This window comes from Cricetulus griseus, chromosome 2 (genome assembly GCF_003668045.3).
Source record: "Cricetulus griseus strain 17A/GY chromosome 2, alternate assembly CriGri-PICRH-1.0, whole genome shotgun sequence".
In the NCBI taxonomy this organism is placed as follows: Eukaryota; Metazoa; Chordata; class Mammalia; order Rodentia; family Cricetidae; genus Cricetulus; species Cricetulus griseus.
Genome location: NC_048595.1, coordinates 131,621,339 through 131,641,386, shown reverse-complemented (window position 1 = coordinate 131,641,386; position 20,048 = coordinate 131,621,339). Strand labels below are relative to the sequence as shown.

Below are 20,048 nucleotides of genomic sequence, written 5' to 3'. Positions count from 1 at the left end.
GTCTGATCACAATCACTATTCTTCATATTAATAGAAGATGTTAGTGAAAAATAAATTTGCACATATATAATTGAAGAGACTAAAAAGCTAATGAATAGCAACAATAAACACATTCAAGCCCCCCAAATACAAATTTACTTTAGGACATAGGATAGCCAAAGCAAACCTGAATAATAAAAGAAAGGCTAGAGGCATCACCATCCTTGACTTCAAGTTCTATTATACAGCTATAGGCCTGAAAACAGCTTGGTATTGGCAAAAAATAGTCAAGTAGACCAATGGAATCAAATTGAAAACCCTGATATTAACCCACAAACCTACAAACATCTGATTTTTGACAAAGAAGCTAAAATTTAACAATCAAAAAAGAAAGCATCTTCAACAAATGGTGCTGGCATAACTGGATGTAGAAGACTGCATACAGTTCTATACATATCACCATGCACAAAACTTAAGTCTAAATGGATCAAAGACCTCAACATAAATCCAGACACAGTGAACCTCTTTGAAGAGAAAGTAGGTGGTACCTGGAACAAATTAGTACAGGAGACCACTTCCTAAACATCACACCAGTAGCATAGACACTGAGTTAGACAATTAAGAAATGGGACCTCCTGAAACTGAGAAGCTTCTGTAAGGCAACAGACACAGTCAACAAAACAAAACCATAGCCCACAGAATGGGGAAAAATATTTACCACCCCCACATCTGACAGAGGGCTGATTTCCAATATATACAAAGAATTCAAGAAGCTAGTCACCCAACCACCAACTAATCCAATTAAAAAGTGGGGTACAGCACTAAATAGAGAATTCTCAATGAAGGAATATAACAGGGCTGAAAGACACTTAAGAAACTGCTCAACATCCTTAGCCACCAGGGAAACACAAATCAAAACAACTCTGAGATACCATCTTACTCCTGTCACAATGGCTAAAATCAAAAACACCAATGACTGCATATGCTGAAGATGATGTGGAGAAAGAGAAACACTATTCCACTGCTGGTGTGGGTGTCAACTCATACAGCTACTTTGGAAATCAGTATGGAGGTTCCTCAGGAAAATGGGACTCTATCTACCACAAGATCTAGCAATTCCACTCTTAAGCATATAGCCAAAAGATGCACATTTACACAACAAGGACATCTGTTCAACCATGTTCATAGCAGCATGATTTGTAATCTCCAGAACCTAGAAGCAACCTAGATGCACCTTAGCTGAAGAATGGGTGGAGAAAGTGTGGCATATTCATACAATGGTGTAATACTCAGCAGAAAAAAATGGAATCTTAAAATTTTCAGGAAAATGGATGAACTAGAAAAAAACATGTTGAGTGAAGTAACACAGTCACAAAAATACAAATATGGTATGTACTCACTCATATATGGATTTTAGACATAGAGCAAATGAGTACCAGCCTACAATCCACAATGCCAGAGAAGCTAGGAAACAAGAAGGACCCTAATAAAGACATACATGTCCCCCTGGAGAAGGGGAAAGGGACATGATCACCTGAGATAAGTAGGACCATGGGGGATGAGAGAGGGAACTAGAAGAAAGAGAAGGGTGAGAAGGGTAGGGGAGAGGAGGACATGAGAAAGCAGGAAGATATAATCAGGGGAAGAATAGAGGAGAGTAAGAAAAGAGACACCATAATAGAGGGAGCCATTACAGGTTTAAATAGAATTCTGGCACTACGTAATTTTCCAGAGATCTACAAGTTTGACCCCCAACTAACAATCTAAGCAATAGTTGAGAGGATACCTTAAATGCCCTTCTCTGATAGTGAGATTGATAACTACCTAATATGCCATCCTAGAGACTTCATCCAGTAACTGATGGAAGCAGAAGCAGACCCCCACAGTTAAGACACTGAGCTGAACTCTGGAATCCAATTGCAGAGAGGGAGGCCTGATGAGCAAAGTGTCAGGACCAGGCTGGAGAAACACAAAGAAACAGCTGACCTGAACAAGGGGTTGCTCGTGGACCCCAGACTGATAGCTGGGAAACCAGCATAGAACTGATCCAGACCCCCTGAGCATGGATGTCAGTTTGGAGGTCTGGTTAATCTATGGGGCCACTGGCAGTGGATCAGTATTTATCCCTAGTACACGAATGGAATGTGGGAGCCCACTCCACATAGAGGGATATTCTCTCTTATTTCAAAAGACATAGGAAATCACTGAACAATTATATAAAATGGTTTTTAGACAGTTTGAACAAAACTGCAAGAAATAGAGTTGGGACGGAGAAAATGAACTCACAATTCATTATAAAGTTGGCATTAAATAAGCATCACTGATTGACTGGAAGAAAAATGGATAATATCAGAGACAGCCCTCAGGTTATGCTTTATGTATATAGACCAGAGAATCTGAGTATTACTGAATAAGGCAAACAAGATTAGAGATGTGTGGGAAGTTGCAGATTCAAACCAAGGGTGTGAGATGATAGTGATACCTCTATTAAAAATGGTAGAGGTATATATGTCTGTATAATTATAGCAATTTGTAGGTTATAAGCATAATGTGACAGTTGCCAGTTTAGGACTCTGTTATCTGGGGAAGAGTAAATAGCAGTTACAGAAAAGCCAGAACTAGTCCTCTAAAAAAATGCCTTTTAAGAGGACCACATAGAGGACTAGAGAGATGTTGCCAACAGAGGAAGATTATGCAATCGTGGTGACTAACATAGTAGTAATGTTCACAAATGGAGAGACAGAGATAGAAATGAGGGGCACAAATGAATAAACTGGTTCTCTGTAGTGCCGATGCCAGTGGGTCTGGAAAACCAAATAGTATAAGTTTTTGTGATTACTTTTCTACACAGTTAACTTATAAATGATAGACATACTTCATTTTAAGACCTGTGATCTAATTTCATTTACCTGTTGTGATAAAATATCCTGCTCAAAAGCAACACAGGGGAGAAATGGTTTATCTCAGCTTACAATTGCAGACTATATTCCATTGTTATGGAGAAGTCAAGGTGGCAATAACATGAAATAGCTTGTCATATCACATCCACAATCAAGAGCAGAGAGAGAAATGAATCCATTCAGGCTCACTTGTACTCAGTCTGTTCTCTATACTTAGGCAGTCATAAAACAAAACCCAGAAAACAGCGCTGCCCACAAAGGGATAGGTCTTCTCACATTGACTAACAAGTAATCCAGACATCTTCCTAGAGACAGTCCTTTAGGGCAACCTTATCTATCCAATCCCTCATTGAATCCATCTGCCCTGGGGAACCCAGGTTATATACACTTGGCAGCTAAGATCACAAACTATCTCATTAATCTTATTCAGGCAGGTGTTGTAAAACTTATGCAGTTGATTATATCATGAACCATGTTCATTATCTTTTCATATTGAATGTATCATTACAGTCAGCTGATTTTTCTGTCCCTAGAACTTGTCCCTTGAAGGCCATTCTAATTGTCAGTAATGCAAAGCTTTTCTTTTGTCTCTTCGAAAAGCAAGTACTCCATAACTATTTTTGTATCTGTTCCCTCTACATTAAAACAGGGATAATGAGGAAGCAGAGACTGAGTAACACAGCTGAACTCAAAGGGAAAAGAGGGCAGAGTAAATAAGAGTTGAACTGAAGTGAATGAGGCACCAGGTGCTCTCTAGCAATGGCAAGTTTGCACAGTTTCTGTGCTGTGAGTTATCATGACTTCTCTCTCTTAAGCTTGATGAACCCATTTGAGATTTCCTTTTAACTCAATAAGACACCTCTTTATGAACTCTGAGCATCCAAATGCTATGAAAGTATGACATACATATGAGCCTAGATCTTTGAATTAGAGACCTGGCTTTTAATCAATGTACCATGCTTGTCTCTTAGCCTGGTTCCTTAGTGACTTGATGACAACTTTGTAGCATGTTCTACTTCAAGTCTCTTTTCTTACCAGCTTGCCACTAGCTTGTCTTCCTTCCATTTTTTTCTCAAGGCAATTAGAAAACATCCTGTAAAGTTTATCATCTATTTTTGTGTCTGTAAATATTTGAAGTGACTTTTAATTGCTCACGAGGAAAAATTCTGATGCATACACGTGGCATTATTTTCCTCATCCTCACTCAATGTATTTCCCATTGAGAAAAGATAAGATAATCCCTTCAATATTTACTTTGGGTTATTGAAGAGATAAGAAAAAAGAACAATAAAGACTACCTAAATGATATGGTTGCTATTAGCTTGGAATCTTGTTAGTGCAGCTGGAAGATGAATCTTATAACAAATAGTATATCTCAGCAAAAAGCGACGGCTCATTACTGTTCTGAAAAACTATGTATATGTTATATTTAATGGTGCATTTGGAAATGCCACAATATCCACAGTTTTTTTTAAAATCTGGAAATTTAAAAAGGAAATGACTTGTTCAGTGTCTGTATCAAACCTTTGATAGAGTAACAAGGTAAAAAAAAAATCCAAAGAACTTTTTCACAAGTCTACTTTAGTCCCATCTCTTTCACCATTACAACAGAACATGTTAAAACAATTGAGGAGAAAGTTTAAAAGGCCCATCCTACTGACCTATGCTCAGCACTTCTGCATCCTATCCTTTCATCCATCCCCAATTAGGAGAGAACATGTGGTGGTAATGCCCCCATGTCAGCTACTGAGAGTTAGTCTTTTTCTCAGGTCAGCTCCACTGTGACTTTGCAGTGGGATCATTCTATACTTTATAATTTGTTCCTTGGCAGTCTTGAACTTTATTACTTTCATGTCAATTTCTTCTCACATTTCCCATGTTCACAGTTGATAAATACATAGAATGAAGTATTCAGAGAAGCTTTCTTTACATGTTAGCTATATGTCTCAAGAGAGAGTAACATGAGAAAAGAAAGAGTTGATGGTTTCAGCTAAAATTAATGTTATTCTACTAAAATCTATTTTTCTATTTTGTGATTGCACGTAATATATATATATATATATATATATATATATATATATATATATATATGATATGTGTTCATGCATGTCTGCATACTTGTGAAAGTAAGTGACTTTGGGGTCCACATGCCATGTTATTTATGGACAGGTCACTGGACAACCTCAGGTGTTGGTCCCACCTTTCACATGTTTGAGACAGCCTCTTGTGTGCCTGTGTGTATGCTCAGCTAGCTGGCCTTTGATATCTTGGGGCATTCCCTTATTTCCTTTCCCATCTCTCTTTTGGAGCATTTGGAGTACAGGTCTCTGCTTATAGCATCAGGCTTTACATGGATTCTGAGGACTAAAATTCAGGTCCTCACACTGAGGGAATTTGAGGCTGGAGAAGAAAGCTCAGTGAGCCATGTTTCCTAAAATCTATATGATGAAAATGATTTCTATTGGTCCAATATTTACTTCCATATGAAGAGCAATAATTAGTCCTTCACTTTAAAAGAATAAGACTTTAATGCAGATGATCATGACTTACATTTTTCCTGTTAGAAATAGATACAAAAATACATTTTAAATGCACTTAAATGTCATTGGAAAGGATAAAGTAAAACAAAAAACCTTTACAACATTTGCTGTTGAGTTACAAGATGGAATCCCAAGAGTTATATATAAAAAAAAACATTATGGTGACCATGGTCTTGCCTGCTTGTTATTGTGGTCTAGAATTCAAAGAAATATCAATTGATAATGAGTGTCAGTAATTAAAATTTTCTGTATGTTTACTAAGGATATACAACCTAATTCCTTCTGTATCTTAATGCATTGGAATTTTCATATGACAAAATTAGGTGAATCTTTCTCTTCTTTAGTTTGTATAGGAGTGATTTTATTTAAGTCACATCATTTTATATATAAGAGGAGATTTTTGCTTATGTTATCATCAGGGTGTCTAACTTTCAAAGACACTGTTGCCTGAGATGCAAAATGAAAGTTTTTGCTGGATTTTAAGTGACATTGGAAGGTTCTGGTCTAAGTAGAAAAACTGATCTTATTGATGATATATTGGATGAATGCGGATGAAAACATCAGCAAATCAGAATATAGGCAGAGAGGCATGCTAAATAAAAAAGGATAACCAGAAATAATAGGAGAGAAGAAGCTGCAGGGCATTTCAAGGAAATTATCAATCCCATCCAGGTACAAATTGCTAATTAATAGCCTGTGAGAGTCAATGAAATAGGAGATGCAAGTTAGCTGTGGTAGCAGCTTACAAGGTGCTACCTCTTGTGGTACTTATAGATAACATACATGCAATAATAATTTTCAACTTGTGAGTAGTGGGGAGCATGGGGCAGGTTTGAGGGGTGTAGCAGTGACAAGCTAGCTTAGTGAGAAAAAGGAAGGGGTAGTAATGTACTTTTATTTTACTTAACAGTATATTGTAAAACAAGACCAAATCTAAAAGAAACAAACAAAAATGAATCATAGGATCCATTAACAAGAAAGAGGACATGATGCAGTCTCTTGGCAGGAGAGATAAGCACACAAATCACAAATCAAGGAGTGGCTAATTTTTATAAGAAAAACGATCTTGGAGCCAGACATGGTCATATGTGCCTTTAGTAGCAGCTCTCAGGAGGAAGAGACAGGCTGTTTTCTATGTTTTTGAGGCCAGCATATTATACCTAGTGAGTTCTAGGAAAGCCAAGATTACATAGTGAAAGTCTGTTTTTAAAAATTAGAAATAAAACAAAGAATAAATTACACATATGTACATCACTCAGTAAATATTATTTATTAGGTAAAATACTGTGCAATATCTATATATGCATTGTGAAAACTTTAAAGGGTTGAAAATTGTATCAAGTAGGTTTTTGGGGGGTGTTAATTTGTTGTATGCTTAGTTAGTGAAGCATTTAGCAGGTTTGAAGTTAAATAGATATGGAGGCTGACAGATCTACCAAATAGAAGCTATGAGATATTGGGTAAGTCACTATGTGGAGGACTTCCATTCCTAACTTGTATAATATAAGCTGGTATTTGGCATTCAGAATTTTGTCAATAATTAGAATTTGAATGCATATACAAGGATGTTCAATTTTCTTACTAAATACTCTATATGTTTATAGATTTCTCTCATACATATACACACATGTATTTGTCTGTATTCAACAATAAATTGACATATATATGTTATTATTTACTATTTAGGATATGGCTTAATTTTTCTCATCTATATTTCAGGAGTTCTAGAATAAACACCTAAACTCTGAAAGTCACAAACCTTCTTTGAAGGATTTATATTTGTAGGTTTTACAATGGTATCAAATGAGCAAAGAATTTTGAATTCTATGCCAGAGTTTTGTCACTGGAGTGTGAAGCTCAGATTTTCCTTCAGAAATTTTCCTACCAGATGAGTACCTTCCTTTGAGAACTTTAATACCCTTTCTGACCTCCAATCCTAGTGCTGCTCCTAGGAAATATAAACAAAAGAATGCAATGCAAGTTTATGAAAGTGAGGACAACTTTTAGTTATACAAGTAATATTGGGGTTAGAAAACAAAGAAGACAATAGTTTGAATTGCAAATGAAAATAATAATGACCAAAACACTCTAGATTTAGGAATACTCATACAGTTAAATATATGATATCATTGGAAAGTTTCAGTTATCAAATATTAAATTTTACTGTACAATTAAATGTTCATGGGCAAGGCTAAAAAATCAAGGAGATGTAAAATATTAGTATGGCAAGTGTTATTACATTATAGATTAAGATCAGAAATTTGTTAATATGTATTTTTATTATAGTCTTCTATTTAAATGAAAAAAATTACAAAATAAAAAAGTTAGAAGCCAATTAGTATTTATAATTAAAGTAATGCTAATGACGGATCTGGCATCTATTTATTTTTTTTGTTTTTTCGAGACAGAGTTTCTATGTATTGTTTTCGAGCCTGGCATGGAACTCGCCTTGTAGACCAGGCTGCCCTTGAACTCACAGAGATCTTCTTGCCTCAGCCTCCCAAGTGCTGGGATTAAAGTGCATGCCACCATCGCCAAGACTGGCATCTATTTTTAACATGTAGCAAGACTCTTGAATATCTAGTGTTACTTGATTTTTCATTCTCTCTCAGAGACAAATAAGTGCTTATTACACTCAGCTACTTACATATAATAGATTTCTTTGAGTCATTGTACTGCATAAGAAACAATTATTTGATCTCATATGACTTTCATTAGAACTTCTAAAACTCCCAAGAACAATGATTTGTGAGTAGCAAAAAAACGTGCTGGTTCATTTGAATAAAGTACAAATGCAAGGAACAGAAACTAGTCTGAAATAAGCAAGTTGTTTTGGCTATTTTCTGGTATGGTATATTTTTAGAAGATTCTAATTCTTCTCTTTTCCTACACATGTTTTTAATACTTTTATTCTCAAGTGTTAAGACCATCATTCTGTCTTCAAATAAATATTCTTGTTTCCATTCTGTAAGTGATCTTTTTTGTCTTTGCCTCTGCAAATGAAACTGTCAAACATGGTAAGAAATAGTGCTTAAAGTTATAAAGTGATAGCAAAAATAGGAATTTCAGACACATTTTAAAATGCTTGATTTTTACAGTTTTTTTCTTCATTTTAAAATTTACTTTCTTCTTCAGGTATATTTTACCAGTACTATTTTCTACACAGATTATTTTTGATATTTCTATCTTATAAGCATTCACTCACCCTGCCTTGTAATTGAATGAAAACATATGCCAAGATTATGTTTCCCAAATGTGACTCTATGATATCAATGATACCAGAAGTTAGTGGCACAGCTTTCTAGAATCGTAGGTGCAAAATATATGCCTGTTTTCCCTTTTAACAGGCAAAATACACTACATCCTTGATGGCACATTCTCTTCCTTATTCATTTGGTCTACAGAGACAATCTTATGAACCCAATAAAGGAGAAACACTCAGAGTAGCTGCCAAATTTAAGGTAGAGGAATAACAGGAGGAAGTTGATCTAGACCCCTTAAGCGTAAATGTAACCCAATCATTGCACATGCAACAAATGCATGCGTGCCTTGTTTTACGTCCATCCTCATACCTAGATCACACTGACCTGTACATAGTTGCACTGTAGACCACCTTAGGAGTTAAGTGAGACATTATTCAATGACTTCGTTCCACTTTTATTTTTTAAAAATTTTTACTTATGTGTATGAAAGTGTGTGGTTCTGAGTATGTGAATGTTTGTACCATGGTAATTACCACTGCACAGGTTATGTGATTGTGAGCTACCTAGTAAGAGCACTAGGAACTAACTAAGTCTGGTCCTCTGCAGAAAGTAGCACTCTTCTGCACTGAGCTATCTCTCACCCTCTGAAATGACTTCGTGTTTGTTAAAAGGAAAGAACCGTACATCTATACATTTAGTGCATGTTAAATATCATTTAAATGTCAAATTCAGTGTTTCTTCATTTTAAAAAATCTTAATGGTTCTTATAATGAGCATGCAATTTAAGAGAAAAACATTAAAAATAAGCAAAACTAAACTAGGGAAATTGGTAAAAATAGAATAGCAATAACAATTAAATATAACATAGCAAGTTTATGCAAAAATATGCTTGGTGACATATTTCATAATGATTACCAGTGCAGATTCTTATTAGAACACATATTAAAGTCATTTCAAGATAGTAGTATATAACATTAAAATAATATTATGCATTGTTTTTAATATAGCTTTGGTAAATGGGTTACCTCTCTATTAAGACTTAATTCCTCATTCTAAAACGAGTTCTAACACTAGAACATAAGGCAAGGCAGGAAGTTGCTATGAAAGAGGAAACTCTGCTGTGAGGAGTCACTGTTTGATTATCACTATACCTCCTTATTTAGTAGTGAATGAGAAATGTGTTATATGGGTGTTTACATTTAGCATGCTCTAGACATATAAAGGATTAATTCTAATACCCATGACCTAGCATATGTGAATTTGTAGAATACATAAACTGACAGGTTTTCTCCTTTGTTTGATATGGATATCATAATATAATAAATAAGTGAATAGCATGTATTTAAAGTACATAATCTGTAAAAATTTGAGGTTTGGTATATATAAAACTTTATGTACACATATAGCTACACCTGTGAAAATATCACATAACTACAATAATGATCATTTTGCCCCCTTGATTTCCACAGGTTTCCTGTATTCCTCCCCAGTTTCCCCAAATCTCATCTGTAATCTGTATATTAATGTTGCTTAACATTTTCTCCATATTCTCTTAGTTTTTATTGAGCTGTATAAAATTACGTTTTCAGGAGCCTTTGTATATTCTGGAAAGATAGTGGAAATATAAACACAAGACACACTATTCCCTTTTCTACTTTAAAGTATCTTTAGAGAAAAAAAATGAAAATCTTTGTGGATTATAATTTAGCCATTGTGTTGAATTCCTAAACTAAATTCACTGATGCTTGCAAAATTGGTCTAGAACATCCAGAGAATCAACTGCTTTCAGCATGGTGATGATGCCATTGTGAATTTATATATGGTCCAAGATACATATCAGAGTTCGTGCATAAATAGACAATGGCTTAGGTAGCATTTTCTGGAAGGTCCTTGGATTTCCCCTACTGAAATTTTATGTAACTTTCAAAGAAATCTCTGAAGAAAAAGATTATTTTAGATATATGTTAGGTTCTATTTCTGAACTACCTGGTATCTAATTTTCTTTCTTGATACTGGTGACTTATTGTGTAATATAACACTCAAATAGTAATAATCTCATAGACTCTTTTTGCATAATGAGTTTTTTGTGTATGGATTTTAGAGTTTCTGAATGACTACTACCATAAAGCCTGTAAAAGTTTTGAGTGGAACAGCCATGGAACTATAGATAAATGAGATTAGATTTTACTTTGTAATGGTATTGATTGTTTCACCCATGAATAAAAAATAACCTAAAATTTCTTTACTTTTTGTTTAATGGAGTGTTGTAATGTATAAGTGATACATACTGATTTGAAATTGGACAGAGAAATATTTAAACTTTTAAATGATCTGGCTTTTAATTTTTTCTGTAATAACATGTAGTAAAAAACAACTCCCATGCATTTCCTGGTTTGCACTATTTCTTTTTCTTTTTTTTCTTTCTTACAAACTAAAGCACTGACTGCCATTTACTGTGAAACACATTTGCAACATTTGAAAGATACTTGTATCTTCTTCTTGGATCACAGGACAGTAACTCTTCATCTTAGTAAATAGGTTACTTTACTGTCCAGCTTAGTAAAGAAAATGTTTTACTTCAGTAAACATTTATGTGGGCTTGATTCTCATTTAGTTTGCTGTTCCTTTTAGCCATAAAACTGACTATATAAAGAGGAGTTGTCTCACCCTCTTCATATTACACAATAGGAGTTGGGATGCAGGCTATTGAGATTTTTCTAACTTCCTCTTTTTGAGGATTTTCATCCCTTCATTCCAAATTCTGTGAAAGTAAGATAAGCTATGTTGTTAGTCTACAAATATTATAGAGTCTCAGTACCTTTATAATTGATATATATGACATTTATATCATATATATATATGACATTTCTACAAACTTGTTATCTTACTATATACACTCACAAATTAGAGAAAATTTTGTTGCCTTCATCTTATATCTACATAGGCACAAACAGGTTTATGAATAAAGTTTTTTCTGAAATATGGATCCTTTTAATTTGCAACTCTTGCCTTTTATACTGGACATAGACTTTAAGAATATGATATGTAGGAGGCAGATATTGTAATTTACTATATTTTATGCTCCATATTTTTCTCCTGTAACTATTCTTGAATTTTATTCCAGGTCAATTTCATGGTAATGATTGACCACTTCAGGTCTTACCTACAAATATGTTAGTCAGGAAGAGTGCATTGATTATTTGTAAGCAATTACCCCAACCCCCCCACCAGATAACTTCTTGAGCATGAATATGTGGCTGAAAGCAGAAAGTATTGTCAGCTTCTATGATTGTCATCCTTATTTTAATTCCTACTGACATTTTATTACCACTTAAAGGTATTATTTTATTAAAATGTTTATTAAGTAGTGACCAGTTCTGTTTCATGAACTGAAAATACATGGGTGATAAAATCCGAACAGGACCCATAATTATGAAATTATTTTTGATACTGGCAAAAGTGTAGACATGCTTTCCCAGACACTTCTTACTCTTTTCGTATAAAACCAGCCCAATCATTCTACCCCGCGGCTCTTTCTGACATGTGGTTGCTTGCTGACCTACATTTCTTTCCTTTTCTCTCAATGTCTAATAAAGTTGTGCTTAAGCTTCCTTCTTAGTCTCTCTCTAAGGTATTTTATCAACAAGACTTAGAACCCAGCCAGGAATCCCATTTTCCCTGGTAACAGTGATGTGTGTACTTTGTTCACAGTGGTATAATACATGCATATTTCAGTTATACCCTCTATGAAATAGCAGGAATTAATAATAATCATAGCAGAAGCAACAATAACTGACATGCACTGACAGCATACATGTGCAAAGTGCTTCACTTATGGTAATAATTTAGTAGTCCTAATAATTCTGAGATAGGGAATAATGTGGATCATAATCCCTAATAAGTAAGGTGAGGCAAGGAATATCACCCAGATCAGGAAGAGGAGTTTATAAAGACCAATATAATACTAGACTCCTGCTCCATGATGTATATCTTACTCACCACTGTTTTCTATTTCAATCAAGACATGGTTCACAAAGGAAAAGAATCCAGGCATACACTCATTTTATTTAGGTTCAACACACATAATGTCACTAAACCATTTTTACTACACTCATCATTACATCAAAGTCTAATTCAAGCCTGAAAGTAATACATTAGTTTCCTCCTTAAGATTCTCTTTCCCCATCTGAAACTGTATCCTGTTTGAGTTTACTTTTAGCCCTGGCAAACACATGGATCTCCACACATCAGTTATGATTCTCCCATAGTTCAGGGCTCAGCTTCAGTTCAGATGGGTCCTCACAAACCACTCAGTTCTCCAGCAGTTTGTCTTATCTCTGAACTCCTAACCCCCACTTAAAGCTATCCATTCACAAATTTTAAGGAAGAGAAAGAGTTCACTTTGCAAGGTAATCTTCTTTTGCATGCTAGGTACTTGGCAGCATTTGTGATATAAACACTCAGCACTGAGATACATAATTAAAAATTAAGTCAATATCAGAATACTGATCATTGGGTAAATTTTCTAGTCACAATCTTCTCTCATCTTTATGGTTAATTTCTTAGCTTGATAGAAGTTATTTACATAAGCAAAGTAAAATGCAAAGATTATATACTCTGCGATACTAACACACTTGACCACAAAGAGCAGGAAGCAACTCCAGAATCAGAAATAAACGAAAAAGCAGATGAGGAAGAGCTATTTATTTCCTTCCACTTCTTTCTTTTAATTCTCTCCCTCCCTCTTCCTCTTTCTTTCTTTCTTTCTTTCTTTCTTTCTTTCTTTCTTTCTTTCTTTCTTTCTTCCTTCCTTCCTTCCTTCCTACTTTTTTATCTTTCTTTTATTTCCACTGTTTCCTCCCTCCCTCCCTCCTCCCTCCCTCCCTCCCTCCCTCCCTCCAGCAATTCTCTTGCTTCAATCTCAGTCTCCTAATTAGCTGAAGTGGTAGGCATATACTACTGGTCGTGTGCTGCCTCTTACTTTTATTTTGAACTGTATATAATCTAAATCTAAACTTCCTACAGAGGATGTCCACAAATTTTGAATTACACATGAGCATACAGCAAATGAAAGCATAAAATTAAACATTGTGCCAAATTTATTCCACACATATTTTATTCTATATACATTTTACTTTATGAAATCCATTATATAATCTTAATTACCTTTATTATTCACTTTCATTTACTTCACAGGGCCTTGAAGAAGCTGATCAATATACAACAGAACCAGTCTGAGAAAACATGCTTACCTTTAAAAAAGACAAAATTTCCATCACTGTTTTCATAAACTGCATCAATACTGGGAGGCAAGCCCCGCCAGAAGTAAGTAATTTGCATGGGGTATCCATCCATCACCCTATTGTTTCTCACTCGCCAAAACCACTGGTCCTGCAAATCAAGAAGAGCAATGCTCAGCATTTCTTCAGGCCTGGCAGCACAGGAGGAACAATTGTGCATTGTGCAGTTTTAAAAGCTAATTTAGTATTATTTTCTTTCATCATCACAACCTGAGGGAGAGTTAGTAATTCAGAGGAAACAAGCAAGGAAATCCTTCCATCTCTAAACCATACTGTGTGAATAAATATGGTATCACGATACTCTGGTGTTTTCATTTGCTGTTATCTGAGGACTTTCTAGATGGAAAATGAGAAGCACAGACAACATGCTTCCTGTGGGTGGGAAGTGGGTATTGATCACACCTATGGCATGTGCATTGTGTGTGCATAGTTGCAATTTTACCCACACACAGGATCTCCATGCTCCAGATGCTGAGTTTTGAAGAGAAGTGTCATATCTCTCTGAACGCCCATATTACAGCTTCCATCTGTGTGGTGTATGATCATCTAATGTGTCTCAGATTGGTCAGTAATGGTAACTCTACATGAGCAAATGTATTTTGAAAATAATCACCAGAGAAGATTCCACTTAGGCTCATTTTCTCTTCTACCTGATCTTGCAAACTGATTTACTTGCCTCAGTGTTTAAACAGGTCTTGTATCTATTCTTAGTCTAGTGAATAAAAAGAGATTTTGCTTGCCATAGTTGTTTATAAAATTGAGGAGTTATTAATTAGACTGAACATAATGTATTTTCATGTAAATGCATACTTCTGGACAGAAAAAGCAAAATGTAACAAAAATCTATGAAAAGTGACACAGTTGGCTATAATTTTCCAATTGAACATTTCAGAAAAAAAGATTATTCAAAGTGTTCTGACACTAGAAAACATGGGTATAATTTTCAAAAACATTTACAATTCAAGAACATTTAACTTAAAGTTTCACTACATTTTATATCCCCACATATTTAGTAGAAACTACTTCACTTGAAATCAAATATGTTTGCTATACAGATAAGTACATTTCACAAGTTAACTTTTATTTCACTTTTCTGCCTTTCTCCCAACTCCAGCATCTGTGAATCACTTGGTTGAATGTTTGCCAAAGGTCTGGATAAAAACAGGCGTGGGGAAAGGGTTCCCTATGCTTCCTAGCATTGATTCAGGTGTTGACTAGGTGTCCACTGGGGCTTATTTGATGCCATACAACATGATGATATGACAGCTGACTCACTGCAACTTTTTCTTGTTCTAGCTATTGTGGACTTTCTCTGAACATCAATTATTTAGAAGAAAATAGTAACATCATTTCTGACTCTGAATTCACATCCTATTCTTTTCCTGCCTCTTAATAAGCCTGTCGTCTTGGTTAAGACACTAGTCCTTAAATTAATTACCAACTAGTATCTAAATGTTAGTGTTATTAGTTTATTAAATACACAGGGATAACTGAGGCAAGGGTACAAGCCCACTCTCATATTATGGTTGAAATTATTATTTCCACCAAATCAAACTTTCTTTCATGAAGAGAAAAGGGAGGCTTTTCAGACTGAAGAAGTTGTGAACCTCTCCCAAGGTTACACAACCATAAACACTTTCTGAGACAGGGGAAAATCTCCAGTGGAGCTGACTGGAAATTGGGAGGGAGCTCTAAGGAAATAGTTTCTGTAAGATATCACCCACACTTTGATGATACACCTGTCTTTGAGTCACTTATTCACTAAAAATCTGGAAAAAATAGACAATAAACAGACCATGAAAAGACACAATATTGTAAATACTTATAATGAATAAATAACCATTCTAATCAGTAAATAGAGGTTTCTAATTTAAAATTGTTCTAATTACAATTATAAAAATAAAAATAGACTCAGTTTTGAGAATGAGAACTTATGAAAAATATATTTTTACTTTGTCTTTTTTATTAAAAGATTTTATTTATTTTTATTATGTATACAATAGTCTGCTTCCATGTATATCTGCACACCAGAAGAGGGCACCAGCTCTCTTAACGATAGTTGTAAGCCATCATGTGATTGCTGGGAATTGAACTCAGGACCTCTCGAAGTGTAGTCAGTGCTCTTAACCTCTGAGCCATCACTCCAGCCCTTAATTAATTTAAGTCTTAATTGAATTTTATAGCACTGAAAAATAAAGGGTTATTATTATTATTATTATTATTATTATTATTATGTGTTTCAAGAACGGGTTTCTCTGTTTCTCTGTGTATCCTTGGTTGCCTGAAACTCACTCTGTAGACCAGGCTGGCCTTGAACTCACAGAGATCCACCTGCCTCTGCCTCCCAAGTACTGGGACTAAAGGCACACTCCACCACTTTTCTATTTATTTCATTTTCTAATAAAGCTGAGTACCAGCTACAGGAACAAAAAAGATAAGAAGTTTATCAAACCTGCATTAATTTGATGTTGAAATTGGGTGCAATTAATAATGTCACTGCCAACATCTTTGTTTTTAGAAGAGGCAAATATGCATGTTGAGAATCTCTACCTTGAACACACTCACCCATTGCAAACCCCACCCAGATGTTTAGCTAGGAACTCTGATTCAGCCTTAACCCCTCTCTTTCCAGACTCCACCTTCATAAAGCCTATCAAGAGTTGGTTCCTCCACTAGAGATGGTCAGGTATTTAAGACCTTCTCCCATTTCCAAGAGTCTCCAGGGAGTGCTTTGTTCAGGTTTGCTCTGTTTATTAAACTTGTTCTTATTAATTCAGCTATTGCATCAGTGTAGAAACCCACATCTGGCATTTTCAAAATACTTACCCATATGTGCATATATTTGTGGGGTGGGAGGAGTTTGTGACAGACTCATTACTGAAATTTATTATATACACCAAGATGACCTCAAAGATTTCCTACCTTTGTTTAAGACAAATATATCTGATACCATATAATTTAATTAGTACATGATCCATTTGATCATAACAAACACAGGCTAGAAACATAAACTCACACAAGTAAAAGCACTAGACTTCGCATTAAATTGTAGCTTTTAGGTTACTTCCTGTGAAGAAGGCAACAGGGAATCACAGTGCTTAAGGAAAGAGAAGGAACCTTGCATAGTTAGTTAGATATATTATTGTGCAGTGTTGGGAAAGGAAAATTAAGATGATAATTTGGGTAAGAAAAAGAAAACTGTAAGGGAAGCATAATTATATGTGCATTGCAAAAGCAATGCCCTTCTGGGAAGTTTGCACTATTATGTCCTGGTAGCTTTCCTAAGCTGTTTTTGGTACATAAATATTAGGGGATAGTCTAATGTTTAGATCAACCATTAGAACAGTCTTCTGACTAAGACAGTCATGAATGTGTGCAATGAATTGTTATTAAGAATTTCACAGCTCATCAATGCAAGATCAACCAGAGGAAATTCTGGGAAAAAAAGATGCAGCGGTCCATCTGTACTGGCTAAGCACTTTGCATAATGTCTACATTGTTGAAAAATGATCAAAATATAGACCCACTGTAGTAGCAGAAGGAAACATAGCAAGGTTCTTCCCCCAAAATGATTATATTAATAATTAAATTTAACTAAAATACTTTAAAGAAGTCATATCCTATAGTCAGCATTTCAACTTAGAAGGGTAAATTCTTAAATAAATGAAATTCATATAGGTGTTTTTAAGTAAAGGAGTTAACATTTAAGAAAAATTTCCTTGGTACTGAGACAAATTGATGTAGTAGTAACTTGTGCAAGTTTAAAATGTTTCTAAAAGTCATTTGGTTTCAGTTTAGTTTATATTTAAAAATCTGGACACTGAAAAGTGGTTGAGTGGACTACTATCTTATTCATTAGTATTTATTAAAACATTACAAAGAAAATACACGCTTTTAAAGCTTAAAATTCATAAAGACTAATGCATAATTTAATGTGTAGATACAAAACACAGATTTTATCTGATTTCCACATGTAATTAATGGCCAGTAGAGATGTGGTGCTTCAGTTCCTTACGAGAAAGTAGGAGATAGTGACAACTAACTCTCTTTTCACTAATAGGTCCTGCTGCATTTTCCCATGATTCTTCTGGAATCTATGCTTATTTAGAATGTGCACTATAATGGTTATGAGAATTTCAGATTTATTAAAAAGAGGCATCATTCAATACATATCACTGGGGGTGTCAAACTCCACATACAATTGCAAAATGCAGCAACATTACAATTTACTATTGTTTTCATCTTCTGGGACTTGAATATCAGAAATATTGGCAGGTTGGTGAAATTCCAATTCAGATATCTGAAAGTAGGTGCAGAAAACATAAAACATCTCATTCAGTTCATTGTACTCTGGCTTAATATTCCATGGGAACTGTTGATTGTGCTTATATTTTCTCATGTCCAAACATAACCCAATGTATGGACATAACCTACTGGCTTGTGGGCTCATCTGTCTCCTATTTATAAAAGAATCACATTGCATTTCAGTTGACACTCCTGCTTATTCCCAGTAGTATCTTCTAGGTCCTGTCATCCTGGGCAAAGTGCCAAGACCCTGTCATGCTTCGGGGCTTGGAGATGTGAAAAGATTCATCTTATGACAGAGGAAGCATCAGAGGTGTGAGACCACACTAGAGATTTTATTTCTACCTTGGCCATGAACCAGCCTCATTCTTTCTCTGTAGACCTCACCATAACACAAGAAGAAACAATCAGGGCTGGAAGCTGTAGAAATGAAAGCAATTGTGTGCTTTAAGAACAGTATATTTAATAGAAATGAAAGCCCCTGTCTTCATTTAACTGAGCTAGTGCAGAGACAGAGACTTCCAGAAGATGGTAGAAGGCTGACAAGCAGGAATGGCCTAGGGAAAGAGTATATTTTCAGTAAAAGAAATACAAAGTTACTTGTCAACAACTGATGTGTTAAAGGACTAAGTTGAATTAGAAATTTGTTCCCAAGAGATAAGGGCAACTGGGTTAGAGAATTCCCAAGAAGAGCAATGCAAGACACCATGAAAGATTCCTAGGTGAGGTTGTTTCAGAGGCCACTGGCAGTTGTTACCATAACAGCAGTGGCTAACGCTTATTATCATTGCCTAATTGCTTTATGCTAATATGCTCTTGAGAACATTTCTTCTGCTTCCACTGTTCCACTCAGCTTTGTTTACTTAAAAGCAGAGTTCAAAAGGTAATTGCCCTTCCTTATACTCCAAGTGAGTCCTCAACAAATATCTTGATGGCAAAACTGCTTCTACCAAGATGCCTGTGGGAAATCAGATGACTTCAATGTTAGAAAATGGAAAGTGCTGTGAAACACTGTTTGTTACCACTGTGGTGGAACATGGTAAATCTTCTGCAACATTAAAATAAGAAAATACGCTTTCTACTCATTACACTCAGCAATGGAGCCTTGGGTGTTTATGGTGGGGCAGAGAGATGGGAACTCACTATACAGAAATCAGGCTGGTATTCACTATATGGCTGAGGCCCAGGCTGTCACACACTCCTGTCATCATCTTGTTGCAGCCTTGAAACTACACTTCTACACTTGGTGATGTTTGAAAATTATTCTGAGACGCTAGTAATCTAAAGACTGAAAAATACACAAAGAAGGTACAGTGAGGCTAAGCATAGCAACAGGCAATATTTGTACATAAAACTTGTCTAGAACATTTACAGATTAAGAGAAATTCCAGTGACCAGATGAGGAGGAAGGATGATGTTGGCTTGCCCTTCATAGGTAGATTAAAAAAATATATACCTTTCCATTTTTGAGACTTAAATATTATTACATTATTTGTCCATTTTCTTTCCTTCCTTCAAAACATTCCATGAGTCTCCCACCCCTTGATCTCTTTCAAATTCATGACCTCTATTTTTCTAATTTTTATTACACATGTGTATGTGTGTATGTGCCTATATATTTATATATTCATAAACATATAATTGCAACTATAGCTCAGTTTTTATTATATATATTATATATATATATATATATATATATATATATAGAGAGAGAGAGAGAGAGAGAGAGAGAGAGAAAGAGAGAGAGAGAAAGTCTTCAAAGCTGACCATTTGGTTTGGTTTTAGAAAAACAACTGGCTTGATCTTCCCTGGGGAAGACTC

The 20,048-nt window shown here is 35.1% G+C and overlaps 1 protein-coding gene across 1 annotated transcript in view; it reads right to left on the bottom strand.

Annotated features, from left to right (window-relative positions):
• Mmp16 (matrix metallopeptidase 16) overlaps positions 1-20,048 on the bottom strand; it is a 246,648-nt gene that overhangs the window by 11,765 nt on the left and 214,835 nt on the right. The window contains exon 7 of the mRNA XM_027403567.2: positions 13,875-14,013. Within this exon, the coding sequence (XP_027259368.1) occupies positions 13,875-14,013 (139 nt within the window). The remainder of the gene's footprint in view (positions 1-13,874; positions 14,014-20,048) is intronic.